This window comes from Asparagus officinalis, chromosome 4 (genome assembly GCF_001876935.1).
Source record: "Asparagus officinalis chromosome 4, Aspof.V1, whole genome shotgun sequence".
Taxonomy (NCBI): Eukaryota; Viridiplantae; Streptophyta; class Magnoliopsida; order Asparagales; family Asparagaceae; genus Asparagus; species Asparagus officinalis.
In genome coordinates this window covers 72,206,189-72,225,384 of record NC_033797.1, presented here as the reverse complement: position 1 = coordinate 72,225,384, position 19,196 = coordinate 72,206,189, and the positions used below count along the sequence as shown (strand labels likewise).

At 38.4% G+C, this 19,196-nt stretch overlaps 2 protein-coding genes across 2 annotated transcripts; both read right to left on the bottom strand.

Moving 5' to 3' along the window:
- LOC109837709 (SKP1-like protein 12) lies at positions 991 to 10,680 on the bottom strand. The gene is made up of 3 exons (XM_020406052.1): positions 10,587 to 10,680; positions 8,236 to 8,569; positions 991 to 1,402 (listed from the first exon to the last, which is right to left on the bottom strand). The coding sequence occupies exons 1-3, from the start codon at positions 10,616 to 10,618 to the stop codon at positions 1,232 to 1,234; spliced, it is 537 nt and encodes a 178-aa protein (XP_020261641.1). The 5' UTR covers positions 10,619 to 10,680; the 3' UTR covers positions 991 to 1,231.
- Positions 14,806 to 18,877, bottom strand: LOC109837708 (SKP1-like protein 3). Its single transcript, XM_020406051.1, has 2 exons — positions 18,612 to 18,877; positions 14,806 to 15,294 (listed from the first exon to the last, which is right to left on the bottom strand). Exons 1-2 carry the CDS (start codon positions 18,870 to 18,872, stop codon positions 15,121 to 15,123), a joined length of 435 nt encoding a protein of 144 aa, XP_020261640.1. The 5' UTR covers positions 18,873 to 18,877; the 3' UTR covers positions 14,806 to 15,120.

Genomic DNA, 19,196 nt, shown 5'->3' with positions numbered 1-19,196 from the left:
GAGCATATGTCAAGATCCACTTAATATACAAGCAACTCAAAAACAACCCATTCTAAACCTGACATAGACCATAATTAGATTAAACCAATAGACACGTTTGCTAAATGGGGTTAATCTAATTATTGGTCCGCGTCAGGTTGAGGGTACTCAGAGCCTCACTGTGCATGAAGGAAAAAATCAACTTAATGAAGGAGCGCCAGGAGGGAGAATACCTGGGCATTACAGTGGAGGCTTTTCATCTGCATTAAGTTTACTATTCCCCTAGTTATGCAGATGAAGAATGGCCATCAATGTCGTTTAGATCTAAGTTTTGCATTATTAGTAACTATACACTTTGAGATATGGATTTGCCTTGGTTTATTTTACATAGACAAGTATATTTTACTTTATTCTCTATTGGTCAAGAGTGCAGCATGCAGTGTCCAAACGGCTGGAGAATAAGCACCATATTTCATATTCTTCCCAATTATGACCGAGGCTACACAAATTACCTGAAAGTTACTTTTTAATGTTCAATCTTAGAATTTCTCTTTTTTCAATTGTTTGTTCATGTGACGGAAACCTTTTCTAAGTAGCACCCACGCTAATTCTTACAGGGAATGGCCAGCTGATATCTTCTTTATTTCATCCTTGACAAACTACAAATTGACAGTCAACAAAGTCGGAAACGGCAGCCAATTGCTAAGACACAAGCAACACTTTCATATCTCATTTGCCTATATTCTGTTATATACTAGTTAAACATTGGCGAGCAACAATAACTTAAACCACATTTGAGCTTGCTTACTTAGTAATCATCCATGTTTAAATTAAACCAATTTCTGTTGTGTAACTTAAACCGAAAATCTCGTGCACTAGTACATCAAATAGTTCCTTTGAGACCAGTTTGCTAAATTTCACACAGAGAACTTGTATATGGAAGTATAAGCCAAAAATTTAAAACTATTTCATATGTACATGAAGCTCAAAGCCAAGTAAGCAACGAAGATCTCATGCAATGTAGCTCTCTAAATTCATTCAACTCCTCCAAAGCAAGAATCATAGTATTCTGCTATCTCAGGATACAACTCTAAAATCTGAATTAAAGAAACACCAGGTCCTACTTAGTGGTTTGTATATAGCAACAAATCTTACTGCAGCCTTAACCGTGTTTTCAACACAACCAATATTACACTACAAATTTGAGTCTGAAGGTTGTTTTACCGGATGCCACTGCAAAATCATAGTCAGTTTACTTGTAAAGGTAGCACTCCTCACGAAGCTTTTTCTCTTCCTCAAGTGTGAAGTCATTCTTAATGTTGAACATGGTGCGAATTACATCAACAGATTTGTCCTCTATCTTACCAGCTATGGTTTTACAGACCAAATCAAACAATCCTTTAATGCTGAGATAATTTGCAGCCTATACAGAGAAGCACAACGTCAGTGGGATGCGGTGCAATAAGTCTTTTAAATGCCAGTAACATATCAACTTTCTCATGCTCAAAGATTGTGAACCTTATGCATGCACATGACAGACTTTGTCACACAAATTATTTGCGCATTTGAGTAGCTATAAAGATGGCTTGGTACATTGGTTAAGATGAAAGACCAGGCAAGGGTTTAATCCGTTGTAAGGCAAACTGCAGTGCACCTTACATCTCTCTTCAGGATATAAACAGATCCAACAGTACTTCAGGTACCAATATAAACTTTCTTTCTTGGCTACTTTAGGTACTGATAATTTATGTTGTTTACCATTAAAAAGATGCACGGAAAAACTTAAAATGGATTCTATATTAAATAGATGAGAGGAAGAAAGGGTCCAGAGGGGGAATCCTTTTTTTATTAGGGGTATAAAACTCTAAAGATTATCACATGATATTCATAGTATGACTTTTAACATACTCTTCAATAATCATGTAATGAAAAGCACTAAGTGCAAACAGTAGGCGAAACTTTGGGTTACCATTTGCGAAAATTTTAAACTTCAGCATAACAAAGTCAAAACTGAGCAAAACTTTAGGGTGTTAAAGTGCAATAAAACCTATGAATTGAGGAAATAAAGTGAACCATGGATAAGAAACAAGAACTGATCAATTGTCCAATAAGTTCTTTGTGACTGTATTAATACAGCATCTTGGATTAAACTTGTAACAAAAATGTACAACTATTCAAGATGTAAAACTCATTTATCTATTTTTTAATTAACAAACACACCACGCATTTTTTGTAATTACCCTTCCTCATGCTTGACTCAGCTTTCATGATCCTTTTACAGTTATGCCTCAGATGCAATTTTTCTTAGAGAAATAGGTGCAATCTTAAGAGCCCATGAACAGATCTAGCGCCACGCAGTTGGTATAGACAATATTTAGATCATACTAAAGTTGTTTTATCAAAAAGTGAAAAGGTCTAAGGCTTATCTTGAGGTTACAGTAACTCCCGATCAAATTTAAACATGTCATTAATAGTAAAAATCTTTCTCCCGATATATATCCTATAAACTTTATATACCAAGAAACGTATTGTTGGTCCACCTCATGTGGCACGTGGGCCAGCAAATAATAGGGTGTCACATGGGCCAGCAGCTAAAGAAGAAGATTGGGCGGACGTTTTGGTTTGTCAAAACATACGGCTCGTCCAGCTTTTCTTTGTCAAACACTTAGGCCAGCAACCAAGAAAAAGTAAAGAGCGCGGTTGTATTTTTTCTTTGAGTAGGACCCATGCTTGCAAAATTGAACGGGATCAGTGGCGAGATTTGAGGAGTTCAGAGGCTGATTTCCTCTATAAATGGCACTCATTCCTTCAGTTTTTCATCATAAAAAATAAAGGAACAACCAAGTGAGAGCCTCAGATACAAAGAGTTTATCTGAGAGAGAAAAACAGAGAGCCTAGTTGTGAAGTTTTATCCACAAATAGAAGTTGTGTTATTAGCCAATTTTGTGAGAGATCCACCTATGGGGGTGAAGTGTGTAATCCCGTTATTATTATAGTGGAAGTTTTTTAAGTGGCCTACGGGTCTCGTAGTTTTTACCTCTTTTGGAGGGTTTTCCACGCTAAAAATCTTTGGTGTTATTTTTGTCTCATTTAGTTGAAAAAATTATCCTGGGATTTCTCAATCTTTCCCAACAAAGTGGTATCAGAGCAAGGCAGGCCTAGGAGGCAAGAGAAGGAGATCATATACGTATTATACCACACTGGTATATACGTATATACGATGACTATTCATACACACGCCACTATTCACGTCGGAGCACTATTTATCGACGGAGCACTAGAACACTATTCATAGTACTATTCACTGATCGGAAAATTTCAAGCTCGGCGAAACCTGTTGACTAGCAATTCAAATGGAGGAGAACACCAACACTGGTAATATGATCAAGCTGACTGTATTTAATTATGCAATTTGGAAGCCGAAGATGGAAGATCTTTCGTACATTAAAGATCTGTGGAAGCCAATTGTAATGTCAAAGAAGAAAGCAGTGACTACAACGGGCGACAAAAGTTGCACCTCGGAGGCCACATTCGATGCTGATTGGGTCGTGCTAAACCAAAAGTGTGCTGCTCAAATCAGACAATGGATCGACAAGAGCATTTTCTAAAATTTTGCTAATGAACACGATGCTCACGTTCTTTGGCAAAAATTAGAGAAAATGTATGGCAAAAATTGAATAAAGCTAATTTGATGTGACGATTAGTCAATTTGAAGTATAAAGACGGGAGCAACGTATCGGAACACATGAGCGAGTTCCAAGGCATCGTAGATCAGCTCAACTCTATGAAAATGACCGCAGACGACGAGTTACAAGCACTATTGATGCTGAGTTCTCTACCAAAAAGTTGGGACACTCTAGTTGTGTCAGTGTTAGTAACTCTGCTCCTGACGGAAAGCTTACCATGGACATGGTAAAAGATAGAATGCTGAACGAAGTGTCTCGACGAAAAGAAAAAGGATATGCTCCTGAAAATGAAGTGCTTGTTACAGAAAGACAAGGCAAGCAAGAATGGAGAGGAAGAAGCAAAAGTAAAATTCTCCGTAACCAAAATCTAAGAGGACGGTCGAAGTCCAGATCGAGGCATGATAAGTAGTGTCATCATTGAGGCAAGCCAGGACACTTCATTCGAGAATGTCAAAAGTTAAAGGCAGAAAAATCCAAAAATCAAGAATCAGAAACCTGAACAAATGAGACTGCAACTGTCACCGAAGAAGTTGTCATTGTTCGAGATGCTGATTATGTCAATCTTGCATGTCAAGACTCCACATGGGTAGTTGACTCAGGTGCTTCCTACCATGTCACCTCACGACGGGATTTCTTCTCAACCTACACTCAAGGTGATTTTGGACAAGTGAGGATGAGAAATGATAATGCATCCAAAATTATCGACGTCGATAAGGTTTATTTAGAAACTAACCTTGGATGTAGGTTACTTTTGAAAGAAGTGAGGCATGTTCCTGATATCCATCTCAATCTGATCTCCACCGGAATGCTTGATGACGATGGCTACGGTAATTATTTTGGTGAAGGAAAATGGAAGCTTACCAAAGACAACTTGGTAGTAGCCAAAGGTAAGAAAGATACAACAATTTACCACACAGAAGCCAGGTTGTGTAGAGAAGAAGTAAATACCACCCGGAAAGAAGTTCCCACCGAGTTATGGCATAAAAGGCTTGACCACATGAGTGAAAAGGGTCTCAGAATTCTTTCTAAGAAGGAGCTCTTATCAAGAATGAAAGGTATACACTTACGTACTTGTGTTGATTGTATTAAGGGAAAACAACACTGAGTTGCATTTCGTAGTTCCCCACCATCTAGGAAGACAAATATTCTAGATTTAATATACACAGATGTCTGCACAATGAGTTATAAGTCACTAGGTAGTGCTCTTTATTTTGTGACATTTATTGATGACCACTCTAAAAAAGTGTGGGCCTTTGCTTTGAAAACTACAGATCAAGTGCAGGAAGTCTTTAAGGAGTTTCATGTAAAAGTTGAAAGAAAAACTGACAGACGTTTGAAGTGTGTACGTGCAGACAATGGTGGTGAGTATTGCGGACCTTTCGAGAAGTACTACAGAAGTTTCGACATCAGGTTGGAAAAATCAGTACCAAAGACACCTCAACACAACGGTGTAGCAGAAAGGATGAACATGACCATTTGCGAAAGAATCAGATATATGCTCTCAAATGCAAAACTACCAAACTCTTTTAGGGAGAAGGCTATGAGGACATCAGTCGATTTAATCAACCTTTCTCCATCAGTTCTACTGAACTACGACGTACCAAAAAAAGTTTGGATGAGGAAAAATGTTTCTTACAAACACCTGAAAGTATTTGGCTGCAGAGCATTTGTTCACACCCCAAAAGACGAGAGGTCCAAGCTGGATGGAAAAGCTAAGTAATGTATTTTTTTTGGAATATCCCCATGAAGAGTTTGGCTACAGACTCTAGGATCCTATTAACAAAAGGACTATCGAAGCAAAGATGTGGTGTTTCTTGAAGATTAGACGATCGAGGATTTTGAGAAACCCGAGAAGCCACAGTCAGATAAAATTCCAGTGAATCTGGAACCAGTATCTCTACCAACAAATTCTAATGATGGGGGAGTCACACCAGATACCGATGATGTTCCACCAGCTCATAATCCAGAACCAGAGCAAGCTCCTGAACAAGTCCAACCAGAAGCACAACTAAGGAGATCCACTAGAGAGCGACAATTAAGTCATAGATATTCTCCTAACGAGTATGTGATGCTCACTGACGGGGGACAATCGGAGAGCTATGGCGAAGCTATCACTGATCAGCACAAGACTGAGTGGTTAAAAGCCATGCAGAAAGAAATAAAATCTCTACATGAGAACCACACATTTGACCTGGTGAAATTACCACAGGAAAGGAAAGCTCTAAAAAACAAGTGGGTGTACAGGATCAAAAGTGAAGAAGGCCGCTCGCAACCATGTTACAAAGCAAGACTGGTTATGAAAGGATTCGAGCAGAAGAAGGGCGTTGACTTTGATGAAATATTCTCTATCAGTGGTCAAAATGTCTTCAATCCGAGTTGTTCTTGGCTTGGCAGCTAGTCTCAATCTAGAGGTTGAACAACTTAATGTAAAAACCGCATTCTTACATAATGATCTTGATGAGGAAATTTACATGGAGTAGCCCGAAGGTTTCCAAGTCAAAGGGAAGGAGAAGATGGTATGCAAACTGAAAAAGAGTTTGTATGGTCTGAAACAGGGACCCAGGCAGTGGTATAAAAAGTTTGACTCATTCATGGAGAAAAATGAGTACAACTGAACGACGGCTGATCACTGCGTCTTCATTAAGGAATTCTCTGATGATGATTTTATCATTCTTTTGCTTTATATTGATGACATGTTAATTGTCGGTTAAAACTTCGGCAAAATTAACAAGTTGAAGAAAGAATTGAGCAAGTCCTTTGCAATGAAGGACTTAGGACCTGCAAAACAAATTCTTAGCATGACGATTACTCGTAACAGACAAATCGAAGAATCTAGCTATCTCAAGAACGGTATGTTGGAAAAATTCTTGAAAGGTTCAATATGAGCAAAGCTAAACCTGTTAGTTCTCCACTGGCAAGCCACTTCAAGATTAATGCGAGTCAGCGTCCTTCAAGTGACGAGGAGAAATCAGAGATGAGCAAGGTACCTTATGCATTAACGGTTGACAGTCTTATGTACGCTATGGTATGCACCAGACCAGACATTGCTCATGCTATAGGCATTGTGAGCCGATTCCTATAAAATCCTGGAAAAGAACATTGGATAGCTGTCAAATGGATACTCAGGTATCTCAAAGGTACTTCTAGTCATTGCTTATGTTTTGGTAATGGTAAACCTGTATTAGAAGGATATACAGATTCAGATATGGCTGACGACGTGGATACGAGAAAGTCTATATCCGGGTACCTAATAACATTTGCAGGGGGAGCTGTCTCATGGCAATCACGATTACAAAAGTGTATTGCCTTAAGCACCACAGAAGCAGAATACATTACAATCACTGAAGGTTGCAAAGAGATCCTGTGGATGAAGAAGTTCCTACAAGAGTTAGGTCAGAATCAGAAAAATTATGTTCTTTATTGCGATAGTCAGAACGCAATTCATCTCAGCAAGAACCCCACCTTCCACTCAAGGTCCAAACACATCGACGTGAGGTATCATTGGATTCGTGATGTGTTGGAAAATAAACTATTGTAAGTTGAGAAGATTAACACCAATGACAACGGAGCAGATATGATGACAAAGACTCTGCCTAGAGAAAAACTTGCTATCTGCAGAGAGATTGCTGGTGTAAAAGACCCATGTCCCACATGAGGTGAAGGGGGAGATTTTTTGGTCCACCTCATGTGGCACGTGGGCCAGCAAATAATAGGGTGTCACATGGGCCAACAACTAAAGAAGAAGATTAGGCGGACGTTTTTGGTTTGTCAAAACATACGACTCGTCCAGCTTCTCTTTGTCAAACACTTGGGCCAGCAACCAAGAAAAAGTAAAGAGGGTGGTTGTATTTTTTCTTTGAGTAGCACTCATGCTTAACAAAATTGAACGGGACCAGTGGCAAGATTTGAGGACTTCAGAGGCTGATTTCCTCTATAAATGGCAGACTCATTCCTTCAGTTTTTCATCATCGAAAATAAAGGAACAACCAAGTGAGAGCCTCAGATACAGAGAGTTTATCTGAGAGAGAAAAACAGAGAGCCTAGTTGTGAAGTTTTATCCACAAATAGAAGTTGTGTTATTAGCCAATTTTGTGAGAGATCCACCTAAGGGGATGAAGTGTGTAATCCCTTTATTATTATAGTGGGAGTTTTTTAAGTGGCCTACGGTCCCGTGGTTTTTTACCTCTTTTGGAAGGTTTTCCACGCTAAAAATCTTTGGTGTTATTTTTGTCTCATTTAGTTGGGAAAATTATTCTGGGATTTCTCAATCTTTCCCAACACGTATAACATAGATACTCTATCTGACCACCACTAACAACAATGTATCTTCTAACAATTCTGTATTTAAAGATGTAAATTGTTTATTATTGATATAAATAAAGACGTAAGACTCGACTATTCCACTAATAATCAATATAATTCTCAAATTCGCATTTTTCCTTGAGGTCCAAGAATTTCCCTCACATTTGTCCAACTTTCAACACATCAAGAATCTAAAACACCGCAAGTTTCCCAATACACGACTCTTTCCACATCCAAATTCAATCAAAACAGAAGAAAGGAAGCTCACCTCGACGAGATGGAGAAGTGTTTCGAAATCGAAGGAGCCGGCAAACTCAGAGTCCCACTCGTCGAGCTCCTCTTTGGTCGAAGGCGCCGAGGGGGAGTGCTTGTTGCAGTACTCTATGATCTTCGTCAGGATCGAGCTCTGCATGTCAGCGAAGATAGGATCGTAACCGTTATCGATCTGGTGGCCGAGGATCACCGACAGCCTGGCCGCCGCCTCCTCCACCTCGAAGAGCTCAGGTCCCTTGTTCCTCAGCACCACCGTCTTCTTCGAGCGTTCCATCGGTTTCGGGCCTCCGGCGTCGCCCCCTCCGTTGACGGCGGCGGATGGCCGCTTTGCAACAGGCAGAATCGAAGAATCTGGCTATCTCAAGAACGATATGTTGGAAAAGTTCTTGAAAAGTTCAACATGAGCAAAGCTAAACCTGTCAGTTCTCCACTGGCAAGCCACTTCAAGCTCAATGCGAGTCAGTGTCCTTCAAGCAAGGAGGAGAAGTCAGAGATGAGCAAAGTGCCTTATGCATCGACGGTTGGCAGTCTTATGTACGCTATGGTATGCACCAGACCAGACATTGCTCATGCCGTAGGCGTTGTGAGCCGATTCCTATCAAATCCTGGAAAAGAACATTGGACAGCTGTCAAATGGATACTCAGGTATCTCAAAGGTACTTCTAGTCATTGTTTATGTTTTGGTAATGGTAAACCTGTATTAGAAGGATATACAGATTCTGATATGGCTGGCGACGTGGATACGAGAAAGTCTATATCCGGGTACCTAATAACATTTGCAGGGGGAGCTGTCTCATGGCAATCACGATTACAAAAGTGTATTGCCTTAAGCACCACAGAAGCAGAATACATTACAATCACTGAAGGTTGCAAAGAGATCCTGTGGATGAAGAAGTTCCTACAAGAGTTAGGTCAGAATCAGAAAAATTATGTTCTTTATTGCGATAGTCAGAACGCAATTCATCTCAGCAAGAACCCCACCTTCCACTCAAGGTCCAAACACATCGACGTGAGGTATCATTGGATTCGTGATGTGTTGGAAAATAAACTATTGTAAGTTGAGAAGATTAACACCAATGACAACGGAGCAGATATGATGACAAAGACTCTGCCTAGAGAAAAACTTGCTATCTGCAGAGAGATTGCTGGTGTAAAAGACCCATGTCCCACATGAGGTGAAGGGGGAGATTTTTTGGTCCACCTCATGTGGCACGTGGGCCAGCAAATAATAGGGTGTCACATGGGCCAACAACTAAAGAAGAAGATTAGGCGGACGTTTTTGGTTTGTCAAAACATACGACTCGTCCAGCTTCTCTTTGTCAAACACTTGGGCCAGCAACCAAGAAAAAGTAAAGAGGGTGGTTGTATTTTTTCTTTGAGTAGCACTCATGCTTAACAAAATTGAACGGGACCAGTGGCAAGATTTGAGGACTTCAGAGGCTGATTTCCTCTATAAATGGCAGACTCATTCCTTCAGTTTTTCATCATCGAAAATAAAGGAACAACCAAGTGAGAGCCTCAGATACAGAGAGTTTATCTGAGAGAGAAAAACAGAGAGCCTAGTTGTGAAGTTTTATCCACAAATAGAAGTTGTGTTATTAGCCAATTTTGTGAGAGATCCACCTAAGGGGATGAAGTGTGTAATCCCGTTATTATTATAGTGGGAGTTTTTTAAGTGGCCTACGGTCCCGTGGTTTTTTACCTCTTTTGGAAGGTTTTCCACGCTAAAAATCTTTGGTGTTATTTTTGTCTCATTTAGTTGGGAAAATTATTCTGGGATTTCTCAATCTTTCCCAACACGTATAACATAGATACTCTATCTGACCACCACTAACAACAATGTATCTTCTAACAATTCTGTATTTAAAGATGTAAATTGTTTATTATTGATATAAATAAAGACGTAAGACTCGACTATTCCACTAATAATCAATATAATTCTCAAATTCGCATTTTTCCTTGAGGTCCAAGAATTTCCCTCACATTTGTCCAACTTTCAACACATCAAGAATCTAAAACACCGCAAGTTTCCCAATACACGACTCTTTCCACATCCAAATTCAATCAAAACAGAAGAAAGGAAGCTCACCTCGACGAGATGGAGAAGTGTTTCGAAATCGAAGGAGCCGGCAAACTCAGAGTCCCACTCGTCGAGCTCCTCTTTGGTCGAAGGCGCCGAGGGGGAGTGCTTGTTGCAGTACTCTATGATCTTCGTCAGGATCGAGCTCTGCATGTCAGCGAAGATAGGATCGTAACCGTTATCGATCTGGTGGCCGAGGATCACCGACAGCCTGGCCGCCGCCTCCTCCACCTCGAAGAGCTCAGGTCCCTTGTGATGGCCGCTTTTCGCGGGAAGGCGCCGGCGATGAGGAAGCCATTTGATTTGACGAGAGCTTGGAACCCTGGGCGGAGTGAAGAGAGCACAGGAAAAGGGCGGGAACTTGGGGGATACTTTCTTGGGGAAAGAAAAAATTGGGGATATTTTATAGAAGTTACGGTCGCTTCTGGAATTCTTGATTAAGTGACGGGTTAGTATTAATTAACTCTGATAATCCGACCCAACTTTACGGCGGATCCATTATAAGGTGCGTCCGATAGCTTACTGGATCGCAAATGAACCGCATATTCATGGACATAGGCCTAATTCAAATGTGATAATTGCACGGTTCCATCTACACTAATATTTTCCTTCTTTTGCTAAAGATGATTGTATAGAACTTTGGTTATGGTACTTAAATACCCCAATCGCTTTCACCACATTTATACTTAAATAACTTAAAGTTGTAAAAAATTAGCTCACGAATATTTTAAGTTGTTCATTGTTAGCATGTGATTGGCACGGTTAAAAAATCCCTTATGACAAAAAAAAACCTCCATTGAAATTAATAAAAAGATATAATAAAAAGATAGAAAGTAAGTATAATGGTAAATATAACAATAAAAATGGGGTCAATACATTAATGAAAGTCATATGTGCTAGTCAAATATGAATATTCTTAGGAATATTTATACATACTAACATGCTTTTTTTTTTTTCTGTCAATACATTGATAGAAAAAGAATGAACTTGCCTAGTGACTAGGATTTTGAATTAGTATGTAGAAATATAGAAGATATATATTGATTACACTGGTGTTAAAGGTGATTAAAGTTATAGGTGAAAAGTTAAAATGTAAAAAGCACTTACCATTAGTTTGTCATGATTTCCAAAATAAATAACTTACAAAGAGACGTCAAGTGCCTGAAATTGAATATTCCTTCATTTCCATGGATCGACCTAAAGGTATTGTTTGTGTCACCACGCATGACCAGGTTTAACTTAGGAAAATGTCATTTGCACAACAGGGGGTGGGACCCACAGACAGATGTGGGTCCCACCCCCCTATTTGTGGCACGCGAGATGGGCTGCGCGCCCATCTTGTGTGCCAAATAACAAGGTTGTTTGACTTTTTACCGCTCTGACGAATCTTACCAGCAGACAAAAGAGACAAAACAAACTATGCTAAATTATCGGACAACTTTTGCGTTTCCCTGCTCCAAAGAAACCATAGAGTGGTAGGACCGTGCGTTTTCTCATCCTTACGTATAGACTGCCTACCAAAGACACACGTGCTTGTGTTAGGAGTTTTCGCATGCAAGCGGCAGCAACAATAAAATAATATACTTAGAGAGTAACATACAGCTTTAAGTTGTTATACTCACATATTAAGCTGTTGTGCTTGCAACCTAAGTTTCTGCTGGCAATCTAATTAAGTTGTCGTACACTAACATACAGAGCAACACATATATACACAGCTTGAAATCAATTATACACGGATCAACATGCAGACTGCTACACTCAACCTGAGCACCCTCATTGCTAAACAGAATTAAGACAAAAAAAAAAAATTAGACATTTATGTGCGCGTGCGAGTGTTTTATGGCTTGCCCGTATGACAAAAACCTATGTTTTTTTTTAATGAGTAACAAAACTCACGTTGGTTATACTTACCTTAAGTTATTGCCTTAATTCTCGAAGCCACCGTACTCAAAGTAATATACTTAAGAGCAACAGACAGCTTAAGTTGCTCTACTAACTGCTTAAATTATTATACCAACTGATTAAGACGCTACACATACTAACTGCTTAAGTTGTTATACTAGCTTGCAATAGGTTGATATATATACCTATTTATGACATCATCAGATAGAAGTTACACAAGTGCAGACAGAAGCATATACATAGAAATATGTTCATGTTTTTGCTGAGCATGTCAGAGCCATTTCAGCTATTCTAAGTCAAACTCACACATTCTATCTAAAAGCCACATATCTGACACAACAATCTCTTTGGTAAGTATGAATTCTGCATAGATATGCACTTTCTTTTCCTTTCATATTAACCGATTATCTGATAAATGTGCAGCATAAACAATGTCAAACCCTTCTCTTGGGCATTTAACAAACATAAGGAGAGTGTACTCCAGACGAACTTGGAAAATAAAAAAAAAATAAAAAAAAACAAGTGGGAAAGAGAGGAAAAGAATGACCCTTTACACAACCTGGGCTTAGATAATTCATGATGATGGTGAGAGCAAGTTGCTCTGATAGGCAGACAAGTTTCGGATTTTTTTTTTCTTATTTTATATTTTTTTCTGTTGTATTAAACAGGAGGGTTGATATGCTGTAGTGGATTTAAAATAAATCATGGGTGTATTTTGACTGCATGTGGACATAAAAAAGTAGCTGGGTTTGAAAATAAATGGGGTTCAAACTTTAGGTTTAAAGGCAAAAAAAAACCAATAATAATCAATTGTTTAAGATGAAATCCTGTACATCATTTTGACTACATTTTCTTTCGTTGAAGGAATGTTGGCTTCAGTTTTTGAGAAATTTTAAAATTAGACCAGATACATAGAAAGTTGAGAAATTGTAAAATGTGGAACTAAATCAAACTTCATATGTCATCTCTGAAACCATCATTCAAACTCCTCTGCAGCAAAACAAAGCCAAAGCAGAGTTGTATTGAAGGAACTGCATCCAGTCCTGCCCCTTTCTTCTTCCTTGCCTCTTTCAAAGTATTTATTTACATAACGCACTCTTAGAAACTACTTGTAGATAACGTTGGAGATTCATGAGCCATCTCCTGAAACAATTTAAACTTTGGGGACATATGTTCTCCATCTCCTGAAACATGCCTAACTGAATAACAATCAACACATGGATCAAAGAACTTTCAAGTTTGTTTTTCACGTATAGATGCCCAAAATGAATGTTATTTTACCATTTTCTCTGGGTCATGCTACCTCATTCCCTGCCTGACAATATGACATACACACGATCAAATCTATCAAAATAGAGAGAGAAAAAGAAGGGAAAAAATCAGAGTAAAATATTTAGAATGGAAAGGAACATTGGCTATATGTCATGCAGGCGCACTAGTTCCTTTGAGATCCAGGTTGCTAAATTTCCCACCAAGAAACTTCAACTTGGGAGTGTAACTATATCACATCCACAAGCAGCTCAAGACCATGCATTCAACAAACTCATCCAATGTAGCTCCCTTAACTCATTTAAATCCTCTAAAGCATAATTCAACAGTATTGTGCAATGTCAAGATACAAAACTCTAAATGCCGAACTCTGGAAACTTCAGAACTCATTTAGTTATGTGAATGTAGTGAAAAATGTTCTCTAGCCTCAACCCAAAAAATGTTGAAGGATATGCAATGTCAGGATACAAGAGACTCAAGAAACTTCAGCACTCACATTTGCATAGACAAGTATATTTTACTTTGTTCTCTATTTTCCAAGAGTGAAGACACCTCTTCGTTCCGTTCTCTACCCTGCACTACCCAAATGGCAATCTGATATCGTATTCTTGTTTCTGATTATGACCAAGGCTAAATAAATCACCCGAAAGCTACTTCTTAGTCTTAAAGCTTACGTCAAACTCTTTTCAGTTATTTATTCATGACAATGAAGCCTTTTCTAAGTAGTACTCAAGCTGACTCTTTGAGGGAATGGCCAGATGATATTTCCTTTCCTGCATCCTGCACAAACTACTGACTGGCAGTCATGAAAATTGGACAATGTAACCAATTACTATGAAATAACCCACAGCGAATAACTCGGATAGTTGGGAGGTTTCAATATGGCACCCACTGTCTTGGGTTCAATTCCAAGTTGGGTTATGAAAAAAAAATTACTAAGAAATAAGAAGCACTTCCATGTCTCTCTATTTTGCTTATCGCCTTATGTACTAGTTAACCATTATCCTGCAATAGTATAGCCCACAATTCTGACTTGTTTATTTGTAGTAACTCACGTATATATGAAAGCTATATCTGTTTTTTGGTAACTGATATACTGGAAATGCTGCGCAGTTGTACATGAAATAGTTCCTTTGTGATCCAGGTTGCTAAATTTCCCACCAACTTCAACATGAGAGTAATGAGCTAAGAATTTAAAACAATAGCTTATATATATGCAGCTCAAAACCATGTATCCAAAAACATCTCATCCAATGAAGCTCTCCTCACCTCATTTAAATCCTCCAAAGCAATATTCAACAGTATTGTGCAATGTCAGGATACAAAACTCTATAATCCGAAATTCAAGAACTTCAAATCTCAATGTCAATGTAGAGAAAAAGGCACCGTAGTCTTAACTCCAAAATGTTACAGTATAGTGCAGTATCAGGATATGAGACTCTAAAACCCAAATTCAAGTAACTTCAGAACTCATTTAGGTTTGTGAAAGTAGCAAAAGAAAATGATACTGTAGTCTTCACCATATTTCCAACCCATAACCACCATCAAAACAAACCAGAACCTGAAGGTTGTTTTACCAGAGACCCGTTGGGAAATCATATTCAGTCTACTTGTAAAGGATGTCCTTTTTCAACCAACGATCCTCTGGAGGTCCTTAATGACTTGTTCCTCCTCCTCAGGGGTCAGCTCATTGTCTTCTTTGATCATGGTGAGAAGTTCATCAACAGATTTCCCACTCATCTTAGCAGCCAAAGTTTCACCGAGCAAATCAACCAATCCTGTAATCTCGAGACAAATTGCAGCCTATACAAACAAGGACAACGACATGTGGGATGCACTTCAATAAGTCACTTTTATATCACAATAACTGATCAAGTTTCTCAAGCTCAAAGATGGTGAACCATATGCATGTACATGATCTAAACTGTCCACCACAATTATCTGAGCATCTCTGAGTACTCATCAAAATATGCTCGAGATACATTTGGTTAAGGTGAAAGACAAGAAAAGAGTCTAATGCCCTGTAAGGGACACTATGCTGCACCTTACTTCTCCTGGGGAGAAAAAGAACCAATAGAACTTCCGGCACCACTTCTTCATAGGCTTTCTTCATTTCCTAGTTTAGGTACCAATATTTATGTTGTTTACCTATGAACAACGATTTATGGAAAAGAAGCTAAAATGCATCCTGAACAATAATTAGGGAAATTTGAGTTGCCATTCTTGAAAGAAAAGCATCAATTTTAGAGAGCAGGTGATACATAAAACTAAAAGTTTTTGATAGACAACATGTTTGAGGGAATAAAGTAAGACATGTAGGTAAGTTTGATAATATACTCCTGGCTACACACTAAGAGACTGTCTGCCTCTTTAGTCTTGCTTGTTCAGTCCCCCACCCTTATGCAGCCCACTTTGTCATGAATGCAAATGCAGATTAGCTCCAAGCAAGCAGAAGTGCATGTTAGGCAACCTGACCCTAATCCCACTAAAGAACAGAAGTTACATTTAGTTTCCCAATTTATAACGCTCGTATTGGTTCCTCCTAATGCCTACATAACTTATGGAAAAAACTTAAAAGTTGTAAAATATAAATTAGGCTAGTTGCACTTTAATAACCTAAAGTTCACTGTTTTTGACTGACACTTGAAGTTTAAATATTCCAAGTGATACCTAAAGTTTTTAAGTTGGAGCTACCCCTGCTAACTTAACTATGACTCGACTGCTGAGGAAAATGTCTGGAGCTCGACTGCAGATAGGAGGCTAATGGTGCCCCTGCAGCCAGCAATGTGCAGGCAATGAATAATAAAATTGAGGTCAGCAAGCGAGCAAAAGATGACACCAATGGAAAGGAATCAAGACCAAGTTGCCATGAGTCAGTTCCCGTGGTTTTAGATGGGAAATTTTGCATTAATGTCTATTTTCTTGTTAATTGTTTGATATTTTATTTGTGAATTGTGACACAGGGTTTTCTTCCTAATTTTCTTCTAATCCCTGAAGTACAAGTCCTAAATTGCATTAGATTATATTTGGGAGAAACGTTTAATTCTTTTGTTGAAATATTGATAGAATTATTAATTTTTTTATTTTTTGAGTTATTACGTGGAATTTGTGGTAATATATGAGTATGAATTATAAAAAGACATTATCTTCACCCAAAAATCAAGAAAAACAACTTAAATCATGATAATAGAAGATCCAAAGTGAATGATAAAGTTTTTCACCAAATTTCAGTACTTTGTGTTTGGACACGTGAAATGTCAAAATAAGATTTATATTTTTAAATGGTACAAAGTTAAATAGATGGATAGGAAGAAAGGTATTAAACCATCATTAAAATGTCTGCAAGTCCTATTCGGCTGTATTAATAAATCATTAATGATAAAACTTGCAGTGAAAATGCACAGCTGGTTATTATAAGTAAGATGTAAATTTTGTCTACTTTTGTACTCAACTCATTCCACACGCTTCATTCAACTTTTCCTATAGAATAGGTGCAATCCTTTGGAGCCCAAGAACACTCTCCCTCCCACTCATTCTCGCTTTGTCCAACTACCCAAGAAACTTACCATTGGTATAATCAATTTTTAGATCATCCTAAGGAGAAGTATGTATATCTCTTTGCAAAGTGAAAAGGGTTAAAATCTAAGATTTATCCTGAAGTGACTTTTAACACCAATCAATTTTAAACATGTAATAGAAAAATGTATTACTTCCCATATATATGCTATAAAGTTTTATATATCAAGATTAATCAGCAATCATATTGTTTCTCCAAAATAGATCATACAGATACTCGATCTGACCTTTACGGACAATGCATCTTCTCATAATTCTATATTTAAAGATGTGAAGTGTTTGCTATTTATAATAAAGATCTAAGGCTCAAATATTATTTTAATTAACAATATAGTTACCGATAATACTATCATATTCGAATTTTCTCCGCAAGGTCCAAGAACCCCCTGATATTTGTCCAAATTTCAACCAATCAATCAAGAGTCCGGATTTGAACATACATTTATTTCTTTGAACATACATATATCAGTAATCAAATTGCTTTTCAGATCACAGCTAACAATTCATATAGGTACTCGATCTGACCTCTGGTGACACTCTACTTTCTCATTATTCCGTATTTCAAGATGTAAAGTGTCTAATATTGATAATGACTAAAGTTGTAAGACTCGAATGTTACTTTAATAGACAATATAACTTTTAGTTCTTCATAATGCTCCTATATTTGAATTTCTTCTTGAGGCCCAAGAATTCTCTGATATTGAGCAGAATTCAACATGCATACATACATATTATTTTTATTTTTATTTTATTTTTTTAAAGTAGAAAGGCCAAAATCTCATACTTAATCCCAATCAATTTTAAACATGTCACTAGGAAAATTCATTAATTTACATATATATACTATAAACTTTTAGTAACCAGGAATAGACAGCAACCAAATTGTTTCCCATAATTCCATATTTAAAGATGTTAAGTGTTTGCTATTGACAATAATTAAAGATGTTAGACTTGAATATTCCTTTAACAAACAATAAACCTTTAGTTCTTGATAATGCTCTCATATTCAAAATTTCTCCTTGAGGTCCAAGAATTCCCTAATATTAGTCCAAATTTTCAACCTATCCAGAATCTGATTTTCAACATACATATATTTCTTTACAACATGAAAAAGTCAAACTCTCATTAAAATGACCACAAATCCTAATCATTTTTTTTCTTGTGGAAAAAAAATGTCCTAGTCAATTTTAAACATGCAACAGGAAAATTCAATACTTCCCACATTATATACATCCTACAAACTTTTATATACCTTCTAATAAATCAGCAATCAAATCGTTTCTCAGATTGTAGAGACACTCGGTGACTCAGATCTACCCTTTAGTAACAATGTACCTTCTAATAAATCTGTCCTAATAACATAAGAGCTAACTACATCCTTAATGAACATATAACTCTCAGTTCTTGATAGTGATCTCAGGATCTTCACCCTTTTACTTAGATGCTCCCTTAAGATCCAAGAATTCCTCGAAAATCTAAAGCAAAACATATGAATATTTTCAAGATCCAGATTCACAAGGAAAAGGAAAGCGAAGGGAACTCACCTGAAACATAAAGAAACGTATATCAAAACTGAAGGTTTCGGCCAGCTCATCATCAAATCCCTTTTTCACCTCTTCACACCAAGCCGCCCAAGGAGAGTGCACGTCGCAGTATACCCTGACTCTTTTCAGGGTTTTTTTCTTGACATCGACAGGAATGGCAACACCGACGAATCCCTCCTCGATCTGACGGCGGAGGACCCCCGACAGCTTGGCCGCCCCCTCCTCCATCTCGACGAGCTTGTTGTCCTTGGTCCTCAGCATCACCGTCTTCTCTGCTGCTGACGCTGTTGGTCGCCGTTGCTGTCGTCTCCGCCATGTTGTTCGATGATGCTTGTCGCCCGCCGATGTTGTCTCGCTGGTTACTTCTCACCGACGTCGTGTGTCCGGTGCTTTCATTCCGGTGATGTCCACGCTGGCTGCTGTCGGTCGTCGTTGCGCTACGTGATGTCGCATGCTGGTGCTTTCGTCGTCGTAAGTCGCGGCGGTGTGTTCATGGCGTGCGTGGCTGCTCGTCCGTTGTCTCCGCCGGTGATGTCCACGCTGGTGCTGTGTCGGTTGTCGTCGCCGCTGGTGCCTGTCCGTCCG